Below are 18,070 nucleotides of genomic sequence, written 5' to 3'. Positions count from 1 at the left end.
CGTGTTTTGCTGTTTATGTAAAATAATTAAGAGCATGGTAGGAGCATAAAAGGTCATAAAGAAATTTGTGGTAGACAGTGAGGAGTAAGTGTGGTTGGAGAGATTTGAACTACTAACATGCAGACCTACTTGTGGCCATGATCTGTGGGATCACTGTAGCCCAGTGTCAGGGGAAAGCACTATACTGACTGATCAGACAATTGAGAGTTGTCTCCCCTCGATGGCGTCCGGATCTCGTCTGCTACGCGACAAAGCTTACTGCTAGTGAATAGTACACCAAAATATTGCATGTAAACGAAAGATTACAGCATAAAGTATAGCCAAAATTCCACGAAACTTAACAGGTCATGATCACTTTGATGGTTAAATGGATAAATATACTCTGACGGTGAAACAGATAGATATATATAACAAATGTAAGGTTGCACTCACACACTTTACTCGACACTAATGACTTGTATTGTTATCTGTCGTCTTTTATGATCCACTCAGAAGTTTAAACAGCAGCATCAAATATGCCATGATTCTTGCCTCTCGAGCAGTAAATGCCTGGCGTCAGTCATAAATGTTTTAGTGGAGCTATACGATTATGTGATATACCGGGAGCTTGGCAGTTCCCTTCAGCGATTCATAAATGCTCAATTATTGGTTGTGAATGAATCCGGCTGGGTGAAAGTTGAAAAGGTTTAGTGCAGTGGTTCTTAACCGAGGTTCGTTCGAACCCTAGGATTTCGGTGAGTCGGTCTCAGGGGTTCGGCGGAGCCTCCGCCACGGAGGTCAAGACACACCCGCAATTCGTGATGACACTAAAATCGAAGGGTTCGGTGAATGTGCATATGAAACTTGTGGGTTCGGTACCTCAAACAAGGTTAAGAACCACTGGTTTAGTGTAATGTATCGCTTTTTGCTCGATCTATAGAACAATATAAATCGCAGGTTACGATTTCAGTAGAATTAGAGTTTCTAGTATTTGGTCTAATCAGCTTGGTTTGTCTTGCTCAGTGCAACAGTCTAAAATAACAAGTTTCCTCAAAAATCAGTTTGCACAATGCTTGCTATGTAACAGAAAAATCATATTTATTGCGATTGCTGTTTGTACTAGGTTTTTGAGCACGAGCGATATCTGTCTTGTTTACCAAATCGGCTTTTATGGACAGTTATCCACTTAAGAATTTTGCATTATAAAACGCCCATTCTTTGCAGCAATATTTTTTCAATACAAACAGAAGTTATTGACACACTAGCACTTTCATGCGTGTCAGTTTGAACACATTTAGATTAAATAGGCTCATGTACACTGTCAGGGGTTTATGAAATGAAATTTGTTCTGTTTCTAATAACCAGACTGTGCACTACAAACACTGCATACAAAAATATCCAATATAGCTAGAGCTTTCAGTTCTTACTGTTTGTTTTTTGTTACTTCATATCATATTAATAATTTCACATTGTGCTCGCATCACGTATCTTCTATTCTGGTGACAAAAGTGCAACTGTACAGTTAATTGTACATAATGAATGCGATTTCACATGCACTGCTACTCACAACCCCACCTGTTCCCTCGATGGGCAGAGGAAGGAGAAGTGCACGTCCTCCTAAATTCGGAGGGTCAGACTGCTTGTTGGCGTGGAATATGACCAGTAGAATCATCAGATGTTTGTGCTTCGCTCTACAGGGGGGGTACTGTTCGCTTCCTGAGGCTTTCTGCAAACTTCGCCGCATATCATAACCCACATACCTTGAATGGCTGAAGAGACGAAGATTAGTACTTTCAGCTGTACAGTCGTACAGAGACGGGGAAGCACAAATTATATACCATATTTATTATTTTAAAAAACTTAAGGCTTTGATTTGAGAAGTGGTAGGTTCAGTGCTTGAGCGTTCTTCATCCTCCATTCCAGGACCTACGCTGGCCTTCACCCATGTAAAAACTGCTTCATATTAGGAAATAAAAGTGATGAGGATAGTTTGTGTGATTAAGTACAGTTCTATATTTCCTAAAATCGTAAGTGGGATGAGTTCGTGTTATTCAATAGAACACATTTAATTGGCGAACGTTTGTGCTTAGTGTGCACAGAAATGTAAAAAAATAAAAAAAATAAATAAATAAATACGACGCCGCTCTAAGACTATTTAAATGTTTAGACGATGTTAAAATAGTTTTTTTTCTGTAGCAAACCCAGTGGGTCACTACTCAAGTATGACTCCTATGTAATACGCCTCCTCCTCCAACCCACTGCCTTATTTCCCCATTCACACACACACCTGACACACAGGTAGTCGCGCACACTTCTCTGTTTTTGAACACAAAGGTGTTACACAGAGCTTTCTTTGACAGAATGTTCGCACACTTTATTTGCTAGCAACACACACAGGTTCAGCTCATAGTATTTTGGCAGTGATGCGTTCGAAAGATGCTTCGTGAAAAAAGTGAGCGTTTTGTATGCGCTGCTACTTCGAAAAGAAAACTAAACTCTGGCGATGAACGACCTATTAGCAGGTCATAGGTCGTCAATAGCTGACATCTATGCTACGAAAGAAACTGGCTAATCCTGTCAAATGGCTTTTCACTAACGTTAACCGGACATCGCAAATTGGCGAGACATTCGTCTGCGTGCATGATCGATGGTTTAAAAGATGAAAAAACATGAAATACTTACCCTGCCACACTGCCCTCTTTGCAACTGTGTAGAAATCACTTCCAACAACAACAATATTACATAAACAATTTTTATTTATTTATTTTATTATAATTTTTGACTAAGGGATGCAATTTGTCTATTCCGTGAAGTCTTTGTTGCCATGTTATTTCAAAATCCTGAGTACCTTTAGTGTGTAGTGTAGCACTCTGATGAAGAACGGTTATAGAGTACCCTGCGGTTATAGAGTACCCTGCTCAACAGGGGCGTAACCTGCAGAGGTGTGACAGAGATATCCAAAGCTGGTATTCACGATCAGTCTTCAGGCTAATGTCGTCGATTGTGTCCTTTTGTAGTGGAGGATGTGCGGACAGACAGTTGTGGAATACCAAGAATACCAGTTTCATAAATTCTGGCGGTTTACTGTCCACCTGAGCGATGCCCTGTCGAATAATGAAAGTTTAATGTCCTGGTAAACTTAGTTTGCCCGTATGTGTCTATGACAAACTTTTTGGTTCCAACTGAGTCTGTTCTTTGGCGACCGTTCCAAATGATTTTCCACAGGCAATCCCTTTAGGAAGAGAAAATAAATGTTGTGACATTTTCTCTCCCTCATCAGTACTAATTTGAAGTTCTTCGAGCTTTCGGTCTCGCAACAATGACTCTGCCAGCTGGGATGGCACATAGTCTCTCTCAGCACTGCAGCTGTTTTCTCCCAGCTGCACACAACAAACAGGTTTCTCGAAGTCATGTGTCACGTGGATCCCTCGTCGTCTCAGCTGGCTTTCCAGCCGTAGGAGGTAAGTCATTCAACATCACAGCTGGAAGACACGTCAGAGATGTAGTCATGGAGATCGCCAGCCCCAGCTGTTAGCAAGCAAGGACGTTGACCTTTTCGCAGTCTTTGGAAATCCAGTGTCAAAGCGAGGTTGCTACGCAACACGTTTTCCGACTGTGGAGCCCGGACACGGCGGTCAGTCCCTGCAGTCTGCTTTGCCACCTCCCGACTCAGCCTCCGGAGAGTCCACCGAGCTGTGAGCTTTGTCCTTCAGCATGTCAGCGAACCGTGCACCCGACGACGACACGCATGGGTCATCACGGGCTTCAGCTGACCTGTGACCTTGTCACGCACGAGCTGCGCTCCTTTCACCCGCTTCCATTTCATCCGGCGATTTTGAAACCATACCTTCACCTGTCACAGAAATTTTATAGAAAATGTTAGCAAATAATAATAATAATAATAATAATTGTAGAGCGAACGCTGTGCACAAAAGGCTGCAAGCAACCATCAACAAACAGATAAAAGAATTGAACAGAGTGGATTATGAAGTGTTTTTTAAAGTGTTTCTTAAAGAGGTGAGGTCAAAGCTCAAAATTTCGAGATGTGGAATTCGTTGAGGTTTTAGCTGCAAATGATGTCAATATAATTACTGATGTCAATAGAATAATTTTTGCAGCAGACGATTATACACAAGCATATCTCGTCCCCCTCGCTTGACAGAAACATGTGCATGTATCTCTGTTTCTTACTACATACATAATCTCTGTGGTGATGCTACTCAACACAGCTTGCTCTGGCTGAGCTTCACACGTTTGATGCAGGCAACACTCATTAAAGCTCGCCCCTCTCCTCTACTCTCGGTGGTCGAAAGTCTGCATCCTGGGGAGGAACTCAGCGCTGACAACCTCCCTCTGCTAACCTCGCGAAAATAAAAAAAAAAAAAAAAAAAAAAAAACTCGGAGATTTTCTTCTTTGGTGGGACTGGTGAGACGCAGCCCTTCGCACACACTGTAGCTCTGTGACCAGATACAAGCAGGCAGACGGCATATGTCACCGGAAATCGCCTTCTGCCGCCTCAGCCTCCACCGCAAACGCTGTGCCGGAGGATGCGCTGGAGTCCTTCCGGTGTCACCTCCTGACCTTTGAAGATCTCGCGATCTTAAAAACGGATTCTAACACGAGCAAGCGATTTGTGCATTTGATTCTACTCCTTAAGAGGAAAAGAAAAGAAATGTTATGCGAAATTCTTCCACTGTTTAGTTCTCTCTCTCCCTCTCTCTGTTGTCTGTATATTTTGTAGGTCTGTAAGCAAACTTGAACATGCGGCCTGCATTGTGCTCTACAACTACACAACTCAAGTACAAGGACATGGGTTTCTTCCTGCCATTGTTTGTTGTCTTAATATGGTGTTGGAACATTTCCCAGAACCACACAGAACGCAGACTCCGAGGAGATTGCAGAACTGTTATCAGCAAACATCGGGACGAACCTTCCTACGAACATCGACTGTACAACACATTCACATCGTCTTTCGAGTTTAGTCTGTCTATGCTGCTTAATAAAAGCCAATATTCAAAGTGCTTTCATTATATTAAGATCTCTCCAATAAAAGTGCGCACCCTTAGGTACACAGACAACATCCAATTTTCATCACCAATTTCACAAATGCAAACGAAAAATAGGGTTTGTGTTTGTCTCTCTCTCTCATTTGTAGATCTTCATATGAAATATACATCTATGAAATTTCGTAGAAGTCCCTCTATCTTTAAATTGTGTGTGTGAGAGACATGTTTTCAAGCAGTTGATTACTAGCTAATAAGACTCTGTTACGGGTGAGCTAGTCCAAGCTTCTCAGCAGGCTCACTTTCTGCTCGACATGTATCGTAGGCACGGAAGACAAAGGATTTCCCACCGGACACCCTTGTGAAGGTAAAAAAAAGCTACCATAACATTTTTAATATTCTTTACTTTTCTTTCCCCTTTTTCCGAGTCTTTTTCATAATTCTCTTTTGTGTTCTTAGTCTTGCCATCGTCTGTTAGGTTTGTGGGTTTTGTTTTTGTCTTTGTTTTTTTTTTTCCTTTTTACATTTCTAATTCATGTAAATTAATTTTTTTAGTACGATTCTCAAATGAACTGGTTTCTTATTTTATAACTATGTTTACATTTAATCAAACATTCAATAAAATTCTAAAAGCTAAGATCTGAAAAAGCGGCGATGACATACATTGCTTGTCTTGAAAGTTTTTAATAAATACCTGGTTGTAGGTTTTTATTTTGTAGTGGTTTACTGACTTAAATTTAACGAACTTGAAATACAGCACTGATCAGTCGTTAACGATTTGTGTTGTGTAACTATACTCCTAACAGACAGGACAACCACCCACTCACACATCCTCGTACATACTCTCCACCCCGCCACACACACACACACACACACAAACACACACACAAACACGTGCGCGCGTAGAGAAAGACAGACGAAGAGGACAACAGGCAGGACGAAAATAAGAAAAGGGATGATAAACAAAAAGGAAGAAATCTTGACAACATTAGAAGGGAGAGAGAGAGAGCGAGGAAGAGAAAGAGAAGAGGTGGGGAGGAGAAGAGAGACGCAGTACCTGTCGTTCTGTAAGATTCACATATTATAAGGGGAGAGGGAAAAAGACAGAGTGGGGGAAAGAAAGAGAAGAGGTAGGGAGGAGAAGAGAAGTACCTGTCGTTCTGTGAGGTTCAAAGCCACCGCGATCTCGTAGCGCCGCAGTCGCGTCAGGTAGTTGTGCAGCGCGAACTCCTTCTCCAGCTCCCGGATCTGATGCTTGGTGAAGGCCGTCCGCTCCTTGCGGGGCTTGGCGCTCAGGTCCAGCTTGTAGGGGCTGCTGTGACAGTCTGCAACACACACACAGGGTTTACTAGTGACAGCTGTTCGTCTCTAGCCATTGCTTGGCTGTCATCTTTACTTCAATTTTCACTTGATTGAAGCGTGGCATTTGTTTTATTTGTTGTAAACCATTTTTGTTCTTTATTTGTCATCATCTGTTACTTGAAGTGATGACAGTTGTTTCATCAACCATTGAAGTGTGATGTGTCCTTTAGTTTCTCACTAAACTTTTCTTGACCCGTGCCATGTGATTCCCTTTTCGCAACTCCTTGATTGAAGTGTGTCGTCTCCTCGATTTATTAAGATAATTGTTGTTTTGGAAGTACTGTTAAACCAGTCTTTAGTAAGCTAACATTGAAGTTTCGAGGCATTTATTTCAAGACAAAATCTTTTTACAACTGGAACAGGGTTAAAGCGGTTTTGAAAATTGGTGATGTCAATGACAGGGTCTTTCTCGTGCGAAATTAATGTTGGCAGTCTGGTAACTTAGACACTTGATTTAAACTTCGACATTGTCTGTTATGATGCCATAACCTTTTTGTATACAAATAAAATTAAAAATTCACCCATTGACGTGTGTCTCTTGACTGGTGCCTTCTTGTCGAGACCAAGTCTCACGAAGTTGTAGGCTGTCAGGTATAAAATAAAACCGCGATAAAATTCTTAAAGTCAACAATACACTTGCAATAAATTTGTTATTTAGGTCCATTTATTTTTATTTATTTATTGGCAAAAGTCCTGGGCCTCCACTTCCCGCAACTAAGAAGCAATAAACTGAAAACAGAACACCGTAAATCTTGAGTTTTTGTACCTTCGTCAACATGAGGGTTTGCTCTTCTTCTCGATGTTGATAGTTAAGCCGGAAGCGAATTTGTACTTTGGCCTCCTTCTAGACATTAACTCCAAAAATATATAAATAACAAAATCGTTTGCAAGCAGTCCATCGGAGATTTACATCCGTCGTATAACAAAGCGCTTTGCTGATAATATCTGTATTTTAAAGCAAGTTTCTCTTAATGCGTTTATGCAAGAGCAAAGACATTCTTCCCTTTATCTGACTCTCACTCACTTACACTCAAGCACACGCATACACACACACATACACACATGCACACACACACGTACGTACGCATACAAACTAGTCTACAATTACGCGCACAAACATTCTGAACTATTCTGAAATATTATGATTGTATATCTGCATACGTGCTCATGGTCTGGAGATGTTTTCATTTGCACCTTACTTCCCCCAAGACTAGCCTCGAGAAAATATTCTACTGTATCCTAAGCTGTCTGTGAATTCCCACAACATCTTGTTCATGTTTATTTTGCTGGGTTGTCGCGTAGCCAAAGCATGCCAAGTGAAAACCCGATCCACTTTTGGGTTACATGTACTGTGTCTGTCGTGTTCTTCACTACATGAGAAACTTTTGATAAAATTGTGTACTTGAAATAGTGAAATATTTGCTTTATTTGGTTGTTAACCGCGAGAGTAATTTCAAAATCGTTTTAACAGTTTGTATTGTAGAAATTTCGTCTCCTGCACTAAACATATTTTTATCATCACTACTTTTCTCATCACAGTTTTCTCAGTCTGAAATCTCTGACAATAAAGTTAACATCATGATGTATCCATGGTGTGGATTAAAGTGGATTTGGGATTGTATAATTCGCCAGCGTTGTTATGCATTAAACTGGATTTGGTGATAGTGTGTTTCTTTTCTCTCTCTAGTCATAGAATAATTTTATTTTTATAGAAACTAATTGCCATAAAACACCAAAGAAAAAAGATAAAAATATGCAGCTACTATATTTGAGCATAAAAATAATCTCAAGGTATATTAAAATCGAATGGCTCAGACGTGAAAGATCAAGGTGCCACAGTATGGTGAATTTAGCCATAATAATTATTATAATGAAATGTATAATTGTACTTATTCATCCTTTTCTACAAGAGGGAAAGTGTTTGCCCATAAAGAATATAATAAAAGTGATAAAAGGAACACAAAATATTAAACATCAAGAATTGAACGCATCAGACAAACCTCAGTCAGAATAGTACCACCAGAATAAGTGACAGAGAAAGACGGGTGGATAAATAGAAATAAAAAAATTATACATTCAAAATTTGCTCTAAAAGAAATTTAGTAAGAGAATAGTAATGTTTGTTTTGGTCTGGCATAAATTTATATGAGATTAGTGTTAATAAACATTATTTCCCAGGCAGTAGGTTACATTTAGACAAATAACCAGTTAGTACACCCGTACTTAGCATTCTTGTACAGTCAGCACAGTGGAAACTAAAGGTATACGAGTTGAAAAGCAAGAAAATAAACACAAAGCCTTCACTTGGTGTTCAATACTTTGAGATGTAACCCTTAACCTTACTCATCACAGCGGTGTAACCCTCAAACTTCGTCATTACATTTTTTTTCAATAAATGTTCATATTTTCATTGTCAGTAAACTCTGTATTTTCTTTATCTTCCTTACAAGGGTGATCAGAACATTAATAATAAAAGCATATCTTTGTGCTAAACTACCTCTAACTCTTGTGAATCACACGCACGCACGCATGCACGCACACAAACAGGATAATTGTAGCAATCTTTGTACAAGAACAGGTGAGCAGGTAGAAGAGTTATTCCAACCATTATTTTAAAACCCAGACAAGTACACAGACCAACAAAATACATCGAATACAGAGTGTCATCCATGCAGTGTCACCCGAATACAGGGTGTCACCCGTGTCATGACCAGCAACAAGCTTGACACACGTCTCGATGGGAGAGGAGGAGACAGCAAATATCTCACACCCCACTTTGGCGAGTGAATGCCCTTTCATGAAATCACCGTTTGGTGCAAAGTATTTTCTAGGCATCCCCCCCATCCTGCTTTCTTCTCTCCCTCCCCTACTGCTGCTGCACCCTCTACCCCTCGGTGGCTACCCCGGTTACACATGGCTGCCGCGGAGCGACCGGCTTGGTCATTAGCCCATGTAGCCGCGCCGCAAGATGGCGTTTTAACGACCTCACTACGTCTTCCTTCCGTTCGTATTTCGCCTGTCATAACGATGTGCTTCTTGTCGACGATACTCTTGTACTGAACCGCTTGCTTCTTCCTTCACTGGGAGGCAGCTCGGGGCCTTTGCGCTGCGGTTGATGATGCCTGAGGAACGGAGACGGGTAGAAGTGGGAGGGTTTAGAGCAGGGTGGGGAGGGTAGAGGGAGTATTTTTACTAGCCCAGAATACATCCTGTGTGCTCAGCGTCTTTTAGCACACACGCCCAGTAAATCCTATCCCCTGAACCGAACCCTTCTCTTCCCGATGCTCAACCTCCGATGCAGCGACTCTCTCCTCCCCATCCTCCGCATCTCCCCCTCCCCAGGCCTGTTTTTGTCATCCCGTGCGCCTGCTCTGCGTCTCTCCATGGGAAAATAACAAACGCGTGCCGACATGAGGCTGGCCTGATGAGCTTTCCGCTGCCCGCTCTCCATGATGGCTTCCACAGACTCAGCCCTGCATTCTTCGTCTCCTCAGGCTTGACGGCACCGGCTCGCAGGCTCGCGGCTCACAACCTCCGGGCCCTCGCCGCCTCGCCAGTCGGGAACCTCCATCACTAGGTGGTCCATTTTTTTGTCCTGCCGATCACGTGGGCGACCTTGCGCGACCTTGCATGACGCCAGAGGGCGCTGGATCTGACAGCCTGTCACTTCCCGGGGTCACGGGGGGGATGGGTCAGCGGCGGGGTGACTGATGGTTGGCAAAGTCTTTGAGAGAAGCTGTAAGGCTGTGACGGAGGATAAGGATATTAGTTCAGAATAATTTGACTTTGTTTGTTGTGAGTGTAGTGAATTCACTTTCCATACAATATTTCCGGCATCATCACTCTTGATGCTTACCGTTACTGTAGCCAGCGTTGACAGTAATCTTGTTTGCACACTTTTACAAGTTCTACCTACCTACTTACCTGTAGAGACAGGTAAAGCTACAAATAGATGAATGGTTTATTGGCTCACTAATAATTATATTATTTTTCTAGTGAAATTGCGACGAATGACATGTACAGGCTGTTTTCGATGTGCGCTCGCGGACAAGATCAAAGAGCAGCAGGAGACACAGGCAACCGTAAACAACACCTAAACATGGCGGTGCTTCCGGAAGCCTCCCCCATCTCACTCTCCTTCTTTTTGTTTCTCCTGTTCGCAGCAAAGTGTGTTCTGAATCGACTTTGCTGTCAAGCTTGTCGCTGTAGAACATATTCGAAGCAAAGGGTGACAGTATTTAATATTTAAAACAAAGCATAAATTAACATTCTCCGGTGCAAAATACAAGAACGAGTTATAGTCGAGGACCTTCTAAAAGGAGTTGTTCTGTTACACTTGGTTAGAATCGGAAAAACGGTCTTGTGGATTCAGTGATTGAACACACTTGCGCGTCGTAAGCAACTTCAAGCTAGAACTTGTCGGATGATTATATGATGATGATGATGATGATGATGATGATTATCATTATTATTATTATTAAATTTATATTTTGTAGTCACTTCGTAAGCAGTCAGAGCTGCCACTGGTGGCAATGCTGATTGGCAGTCCAGGATAAGTCTATCTCCATGTTTATTGTCCATGGTCCATTGCCCTGACGTGACATGGACTTCCTCCATGAACTTTCTTCTTACAGTTTGAAAAGTTCCAGACTTTTCCTGCGTGCGCAGTAAGACCATGCACCGATACCCGTCTAATATGACCATGATAATGGATGACTTTCCTTGCCTGCCTCTACTTTGTAACGAAAATATGACAAGTGAAAAAGGAAAGCCCTCCAGGCATAGAATAACAATCGCATTTCACGAGCCGTAAACAGAGGAAATAGCACCTCCAGCGCCGCCATGTCTTCCACAAGAACAGAAGCTGGCGAGCAAGGAAGACGGAAGTCTGCCCGCGGGCCCAGACACGCTTGTGAAGGCCTTCCGGTGGCGCACGCGCGGTATGCAGGATGGGAGTAACCGTTCTTGGCGAGACAAGGCTGGCAAGTTGTCTGTCTTACTTTCCACAGCTTTGCCATTACTTTATGATCAGTTTGCCACTGACTTGAACACCGATTGATTTCATTCTTCCTCTTGTAATGAGGTGTAAAATGGAGACTGTGTGGAAATTGTTTACCGTCGTAATAAAAATGCGCATTCTTTCTCTGTGAATGGAAGACAGGAAGACGAGACAATAACAGTTTGTGTAGCCGCCAGGTGGAAATGTCGCCAGTTAAGACCTGACTCCACATAATGCCGAATGCTCGAAGACCTTTCACAACCACAGCAAGAAAAAGTTCCAGAATCTTTGGAAGACAGGAAAGACGGACCAGAAGAAAACTGTTGCTCATCCATTTAGACAGAAGTGAAGACATGACAATAGCGCCTTGTTTTAAGCTCATCCCAGGCTTCTTTGTGTGTGGTGGGTTGGTGTGTGTGCGTGCGCGTTTTCCCGTGGTTAGACGTGTGCGTGAGCGCGTGTTTGGCCCCATCACGTGTTTCGATTCCCTGGCTGAAGTAATCATCAGCGGTTGTCGTTCCTCGCGAGCTCTAATGAGGCCATCAGACATGTACGATACTACTTGCCGGTCAATTATGCTCGGTGGCGGAAGATGGATGCCAGGGGGCGCTAGGTTAGATGCGATTTGCCGGTCAATATATCCTGCGTGGCGCGAGGTTAATGTAACCGTGCGATAAAGGGGAGGACCACCCTCCGGAAAGGGCGACGGCAAGAGCACCTGAGTTATCTGCGCAGGACGCGTGCTAACCGCCGCGGCCCGCTGCGGCGCCATGCAGTCACGCACGATTGGCCGTCGCGTCGCGACACTGACGCGCGGCGGAGCGGCATGCGTGCCGCGGGCTGTCGACGCGGGCGCGGCGGTCCTGCGCGCGCAATGAAACGGAAGTTGACCTGCCGGGGTCACAACGCCGTGCGCATGCGTCTGCCCTTACGTGACGTGCGTCACCTGCGCCGATAACCTGCGCGACGCGAACGGCGATGAGCGGGTGCCGCTCGCAGCTCCAGACGTGCTGCACGTCTATCCGCGGCCATCTTAAGTGGCATGAGCGTCTGAAGATTGCGCCTCCTTCAGGTGAGGCCAGGTGAGAAGATAAATCGGCGCACTTCATCATGGCAGCAACTGTCTGCCTGGGGATACGCGTTGGCGAAAACGCATCCAAGACTTTTTTCTTTTGTTTCCTTTTTTTAGGAGAAAGAAAAATAAATCATCCGCTCAAAATTGTCCAGCGCAGACAGTGAAGTAAATATGTAGGTTTGTATATGACATTTCGTTTATCTACTTGCAAAATGACATTGTAGCAGCTGCTTTAATTTACAATTTCTGTTTTTAGTTTACTTTAAAAAATGGCCGTCGGTTGTGGCTGAAGACGGGGACAAATACATCAAGTCATAAAAGTGTAATGTCATCTATGTGTCATTTGGGGGGAAAACGTGTATTTAAAAAAAAAATCAAGAAATAATTATACACGCATAAAGATAGAGCGGCTTAGAAGAAATTATATATTTTTCATAGAGACCTTCACACATGCGCTCTCACCCTCTCTCTTTCTGTTTTGAAGGCATTAGTGAGGGATGAGGTTTGATATCTTGGGTTTATCCTGGCTTGTTGCGAGTGGCAGGCGAGCCAGTCAAGGCATCACTGGCATATAAAGTTTGAGTGCGGTGAGATCTGAACCCACGACCGACAGTTCCTCATTGTCTCTGTACAAACTACTCGACCTCGGAGCTGCTGATGACTAGTGTCATGTAAACAAGACAACAGGACATAGCAGCAGCCGACAACTAATCTGACAGAAGGAAGAAGAGACACAGGCATCACCAAGTCCACATCCTATGATGGACACCTGAGGGATGGACTGCTCTCCTCCTTTCCTGGCTCTCATCTCGTGTTAAAAGATGCCAACATGGGTGTGCACAGAGAACAGTTCCTGGCATGAAGAGTATCTCAACAATGGAGGCTGGGCAATAAAACGAAGGACCTTGACACTTGGCTCTGTGGGTCTGGCAACCATGCGTTGCATAATTAGCGCACCCAGCATCTTAATTACTGTCGATATCCACCCCAGGAAGATAGAGAAACACATGGACTGCTAGCACCAGGGGAGGAGTGCTGACAGGTACTCGTCTGCTGTCTGGAAGCTTGAACTCAGCAAAGGCAACTTCCGGTGGTTTTTTTTTTTTTTTTATAACTTTTTTATTTATTTATTTTTCTTTTGGTGGGTGGAGCTAAGCTCTAATAAGATATTTTTTTCCCGGTCTTGATTGTCTGGGGTCTAATTTCTGAAACTGGAATGTCGCTGAAATAATTAGTATTGTGTTCAGGTCCCAGGGTATATTTTTGAGTTTAGACAAGTCAGGAGGAATAAGATGTATGATATCGAGGTTTTGAGAAATGAAGAAAGGTGGTTGTATGATGAAAGTGTAGCGACATTTACGCAAATACAACGGATTTGTGGATACCGAGAAATTCCGATGGAATGTAGAATGTTTCAGAGACTAGAAATAGCGGACCAGCCTGGAGAGACTTTGCACATATCAACAAAACAAATAAACAATTTGTTTGTCAGAAAGTAAGGGTGCGGTCAGATAGTACTGTCACTGTTTGTGCTGCAGGTGTTTACTAACATAAATATTTTAAACCCAAACACATTTCAAAATAACCTGGCTTACTGTAATAATGGAAACATTCTGTCTTATATTTGTTTATGTCCTTAATTTCCACACTTGTGTCATGCGATGGATGATGGTATGTATGTTTGTAAGCTACTGTGTTCCCTGGATTCCACTTTGTGAATTAAAGTGCATAAACCCACTTTCACAGTTTACCACACATATAATTACTAATGTTTGCTCAAATTCTTTAGAAGTAAAATCTGAACTAGAATTTGAGCAAAGATTAGTAATTAAGTGTATATTTGTGTGGTAAATTTTGTAAGTGGGTGTATGTGGAGCTGTAGGGTTGGGACATTTATTATTTAATTCCTTTTTTCATGCTAGGGTAAGTTGTATACCCATATAACCCACGGTTTTAATAAAAAGATCTTTCTCCTTCCTACATAAATTCATCTTGATTTTGATTAATGCAAAACCTACTAAGCCATCTCACAGGTATAAACTATAATTAGTAATGCTCATACCAAAGCAAATTAAAATGTACAAAGAAATTATTAGATTAATATTCCCTGAAAATGTCGGTGTAAGAAATATGCTATTCCTGAATATTCGGGTTACATGTTGTAGATACCAACACCTTATTTACTTTCAATTTTAAATAAAAGTTAGAAATGTAAATTGTATTTGTGGTCTCTGTGCTGTATATAAAAAACATCTCACACTTCTCCATATATAAATAAATAAATTGCACAACGCTTACCTGCTCAGGCTGAATGTCTAATGGTTGTTGTCTGAAAAATAGTGGCTAAGTGCACAATAACAATCGGAAATTACCTCTCAGCCATTCATATAGCAGATACTAGAAACATAGACAAGAAAGATTTTTCCTTTTAGCAAAAAATGGTTTCACAATTTGCTGTGAAAATGTCTGAGTCCACAGACACACTTACTACCAGAACATAACACCTGAGTCAGGGCATCAAACCACAGTCGCCTACAGTCAAGGGACAGGTGTGCAGGTAGCCAGGTTGTTCGTCTCAAGTTTTATTAACGATGATCGGCAAGGACACAGTGATGACGATCACCTGCTGAAGATGCGCCAGGTGTCCGTCTGACATTGTGTCGGAAATGTTGGATGAAGCAGTTCATTCAGTGCAACAACTTATTTTACGGATGTAAACAATCAGGGATGGGTTTAGAAACACAAACCAAGTCAGGAAAGTGATGACAACAATTTAAAGAGAAATCAACAATCTATTTTGGAAAAACAACCATGTCTATGATAATAAACTGCAATGGCGGGTTGTCTTTCACAATCAAAACATTTAGAGAGAAGCAGCAAGAAATTACATGTGATGAGAACAGGAAGTCGCCATGTTACACCTCAAATCATATCAAAAGGATGCTTAGTGTATCTGGTATCTACATGCTCCTGTTTCATTCAGTAAATTCAAAAGTTAAAGTACAAAACTTTGGAACACTGATGCAGAATACTGATGATATATTTTTTGTTGGATGGTAAAGAAGCAATCGTTACTAACATCCTCTAGTTTTAACAATTTGTTAACGGTCAGTAATGAGGGATGTATAAATCTCCATTATTACAGCACACACAAACACACATATATATGTATATTACTGAGCACAAATATCATTGTAATATGAAGGTAGGTATAGCGGGGCGAAGTTACAGTTGAAGTGAGCAGAGTCACGCTCTGAGCTGCAAACGATTTTTCTTGTGTTGTATACGGCGCCTTGTTTCCAAGGAGACTGTGACATACACAGTCGTTGAAATTCTGTAAATTAAAATTTGATGATTTGTGTTTTCCCAAACCTCGTATAGAGTTAAAAATCTGATCGAGTCTGTGCGCCTCGTTTTCTCAAGTTCTATAAACTCGGAAATTGGACTGTTGAAATTTGGAAGTTGTTCTAAGATTTGGAATTTCAATTAATTACATAATAATAATTACATGTAACTCTGTGACATACTGTATAAAGGAGAACCGATTGCAAAGCCCAGTCCAGCTCATGCGGCTGGCAAGTTATTTGTTCCCTCAGGAAAGTCATCAGTCTTGTCATTTTACTGACAGGATTCCAACCACCTGCTCGCAGGAGCAAGGCACCTACCCGGATATGGCCTGACCATGAATACCCTGACCCCCACGTGTCCAGCGCATATCAGGCTCTTAGTGAGTAGTTTCAGCTAAACAGTAAGAACAATTAAAGATTCTTGAAATGAAAAAATTGTGTTTACTGTAAGAAAAGACAGAAAATATTATATTTGTGTCTCCTGTCAGATGGATGTAAACTCACAAAGTATCTACTGTGAAGTAAGCTACGAATGGAAATATCTCATTGATAAAATGTGATAGTCTTTATTATCTACTTCTGTTCACAACAGGAATACACATTTGTCTGGAAGCTTCCTTCAGGGATAAACAACAACAAAACATGGCCATGCCTCCCACACCCACACAGCTGCACTCACAGTCACACAGTCACAGCCACACGCACACACAGTCACACAGTCATACAATCACCCAACCTAGACAGTTGCCAGGGTTATATCGTAATCAGTGTGAGGTGTGACAGATAAAAACCGATGACGACGACGACGACGACTTGATTTGTCTAAGTACATTGGAGCTGTAAGAGAATTTTCTCCTCTGTCACTATTATATTTTATCTACTCAGACTGTAGGAGACACGGGTGACTGAGGTAAAGTGAACTCACCTGCACCGTGCAAGCTTGTCGCTGGAGTCTGTTGAAGAAGGAGAAGAACTCAGCGACTGCGAAGGAGAAGGTGGGTACGGATGGCAGTGATCCGGACTGTAGGAACTCGGGTACACCGAGGAGTCACAGTACTGCGTACCCCCCGACACCAGCGCCCGCGGGTGGGACATGGGGCCTGCAAGCTGCATGGAGGGACCCGAGCCCGCACCCTGGGACGGGTACAGGTAGTCCCCCGACTCGGGTCTTGCCCCAAACACCCCGCAGGCCGCACCTCCGTGTAGACCCGTGTTCATGCCACCCAGGGGGCCCAACCCGGCGCTGGCGGCCCCAGAAAATGTCCAGTCCTGCTGACCACCGTACGCCAAGCCACCCGAAAAGCCCTGGCGGGGCGGGTACATGCTTGGGAAGTGCGGGTGGCGGGGGTTCTGGAAACTCTGGTGCCCGGGGTAGGCGGAGGGCAGGTGCTGTGTCGGGTAGTGATGGAGGGTGGCTGTGTTGACACCGTACAGACGCTGCTCCATGGCGCTACTGCAGCTTCCGGTGTCCACCGCGCACTTTGACCTTTGCTCGCGTAATCGGCCAGTCACGTGACTGCTCTCAGTCCTCCATTAGTCCACAACACACCGTCACTTGAGGAAATCTCACAATGTTTATGTTCCGTGTACTCTGTACTTTGCTCACAAATATCTCTGTTTACCTGGAACTTTGTTCACCATAGTCTGCTCTCTTTATACCGAAGAATATTTTTGTTAAATACTAGGATCAGAAATGTTTACAGGGCTGCGTCTAGACCAGAATCACATTGGTGATATTTCTAATATCTAATATCTCAGTATTAACTTTTATAGTAAATGTCGCACCTGCAGACAGTTTAGCGCCAGGTGTGTAGAAAATCCGGCCACCTTTTACATGAAACAGCGCAAACAAGTTACTTGTGGCTAATAACACAACAACAACACATCAACGTTAATTTCCATGTCCTCCTCGCGTAATAACATCACATTAATAAATAACTGTGCTGACCACCGGCCAATGTGACGTCAGAAGAGAACAGTCCTGCTGACCTCTGCGAAATATGTGGAAATATTAGTAACACGGATCGCATCCTAGAGTGGCGTGAAATAAATTACGACAGTCCGGGACGTTTCCGCGATTTCGTAATCGTAACGGTCCACAAGTATGACGTCACAAAACCATTTCAGTTGGTATCACATCAGTTACAACGGATTCCCATCGTTTGATGACGTCGAAAACAGCAACAACAGCTGCAACCACATGTGTCAGTGACGTAGCATTCAGCATTCAACCATGCCAGAGCTTCACGCGTCTTTCTCTCTCTCCTGGCACCAAGAGGTAACCGAGGTCCGGGTGGCTCGGTT

General features: G+C 42.8%; 1 protein-coding gene across 1 annotated transcript; it reads right to left on the bottom strand.

Moving 5' to 3' along the window:
- Nucleotides 1–2,719: 2,719 nt before the first annotated feature.
- Nucleotides 2,720–17,212, bottom strand: LOC112556058 (homeobox protein Hox-B7-A-like). The gene is made up of 4 exons (XM_025224670.1): nucleotides 16,692–17,212; nucleotides 6,919–6,929; nucleotides 6,136–6,308; nucleotides 2,720–3,832 (listed from the first exon to the last, which is right to left on the bottom strand). Exons 1-4 carry the CDS (start codon nucleotides 17,210–17,212, stop codon nucleotides 3,689–3,691), a joined length of 849 nt encoding a protein of 282 aa, XP_025080455.1. The 3' UTR covers nucleotides 2,720–3,688.
- Between the last annotated feature and the right edge of the window lie 858 nt (nucleotides 17,213–18,070).

The sequence above is a fragment of the Pomacea canaliculata genome, linkage group LG2 (assembly GCF_003073045.1).
Source record: "Pomacea canaliculata isolate SZHN2017 linkage group LG2, ASM307304v1, whole genome shotgun sequence".
Taxonomy (NCBI): Eukaryota; Metazoa; Mollusca; class Gastropoda; order Architaenioglossa; family Ampullariidae; genus Pomacea; species Pomacea canaliculata.
The sequence above is the reverse complement of the archived record's forward strand: the minus strand, read 5'-3'. Positions and strand labels throughout refer to the sequence as shown.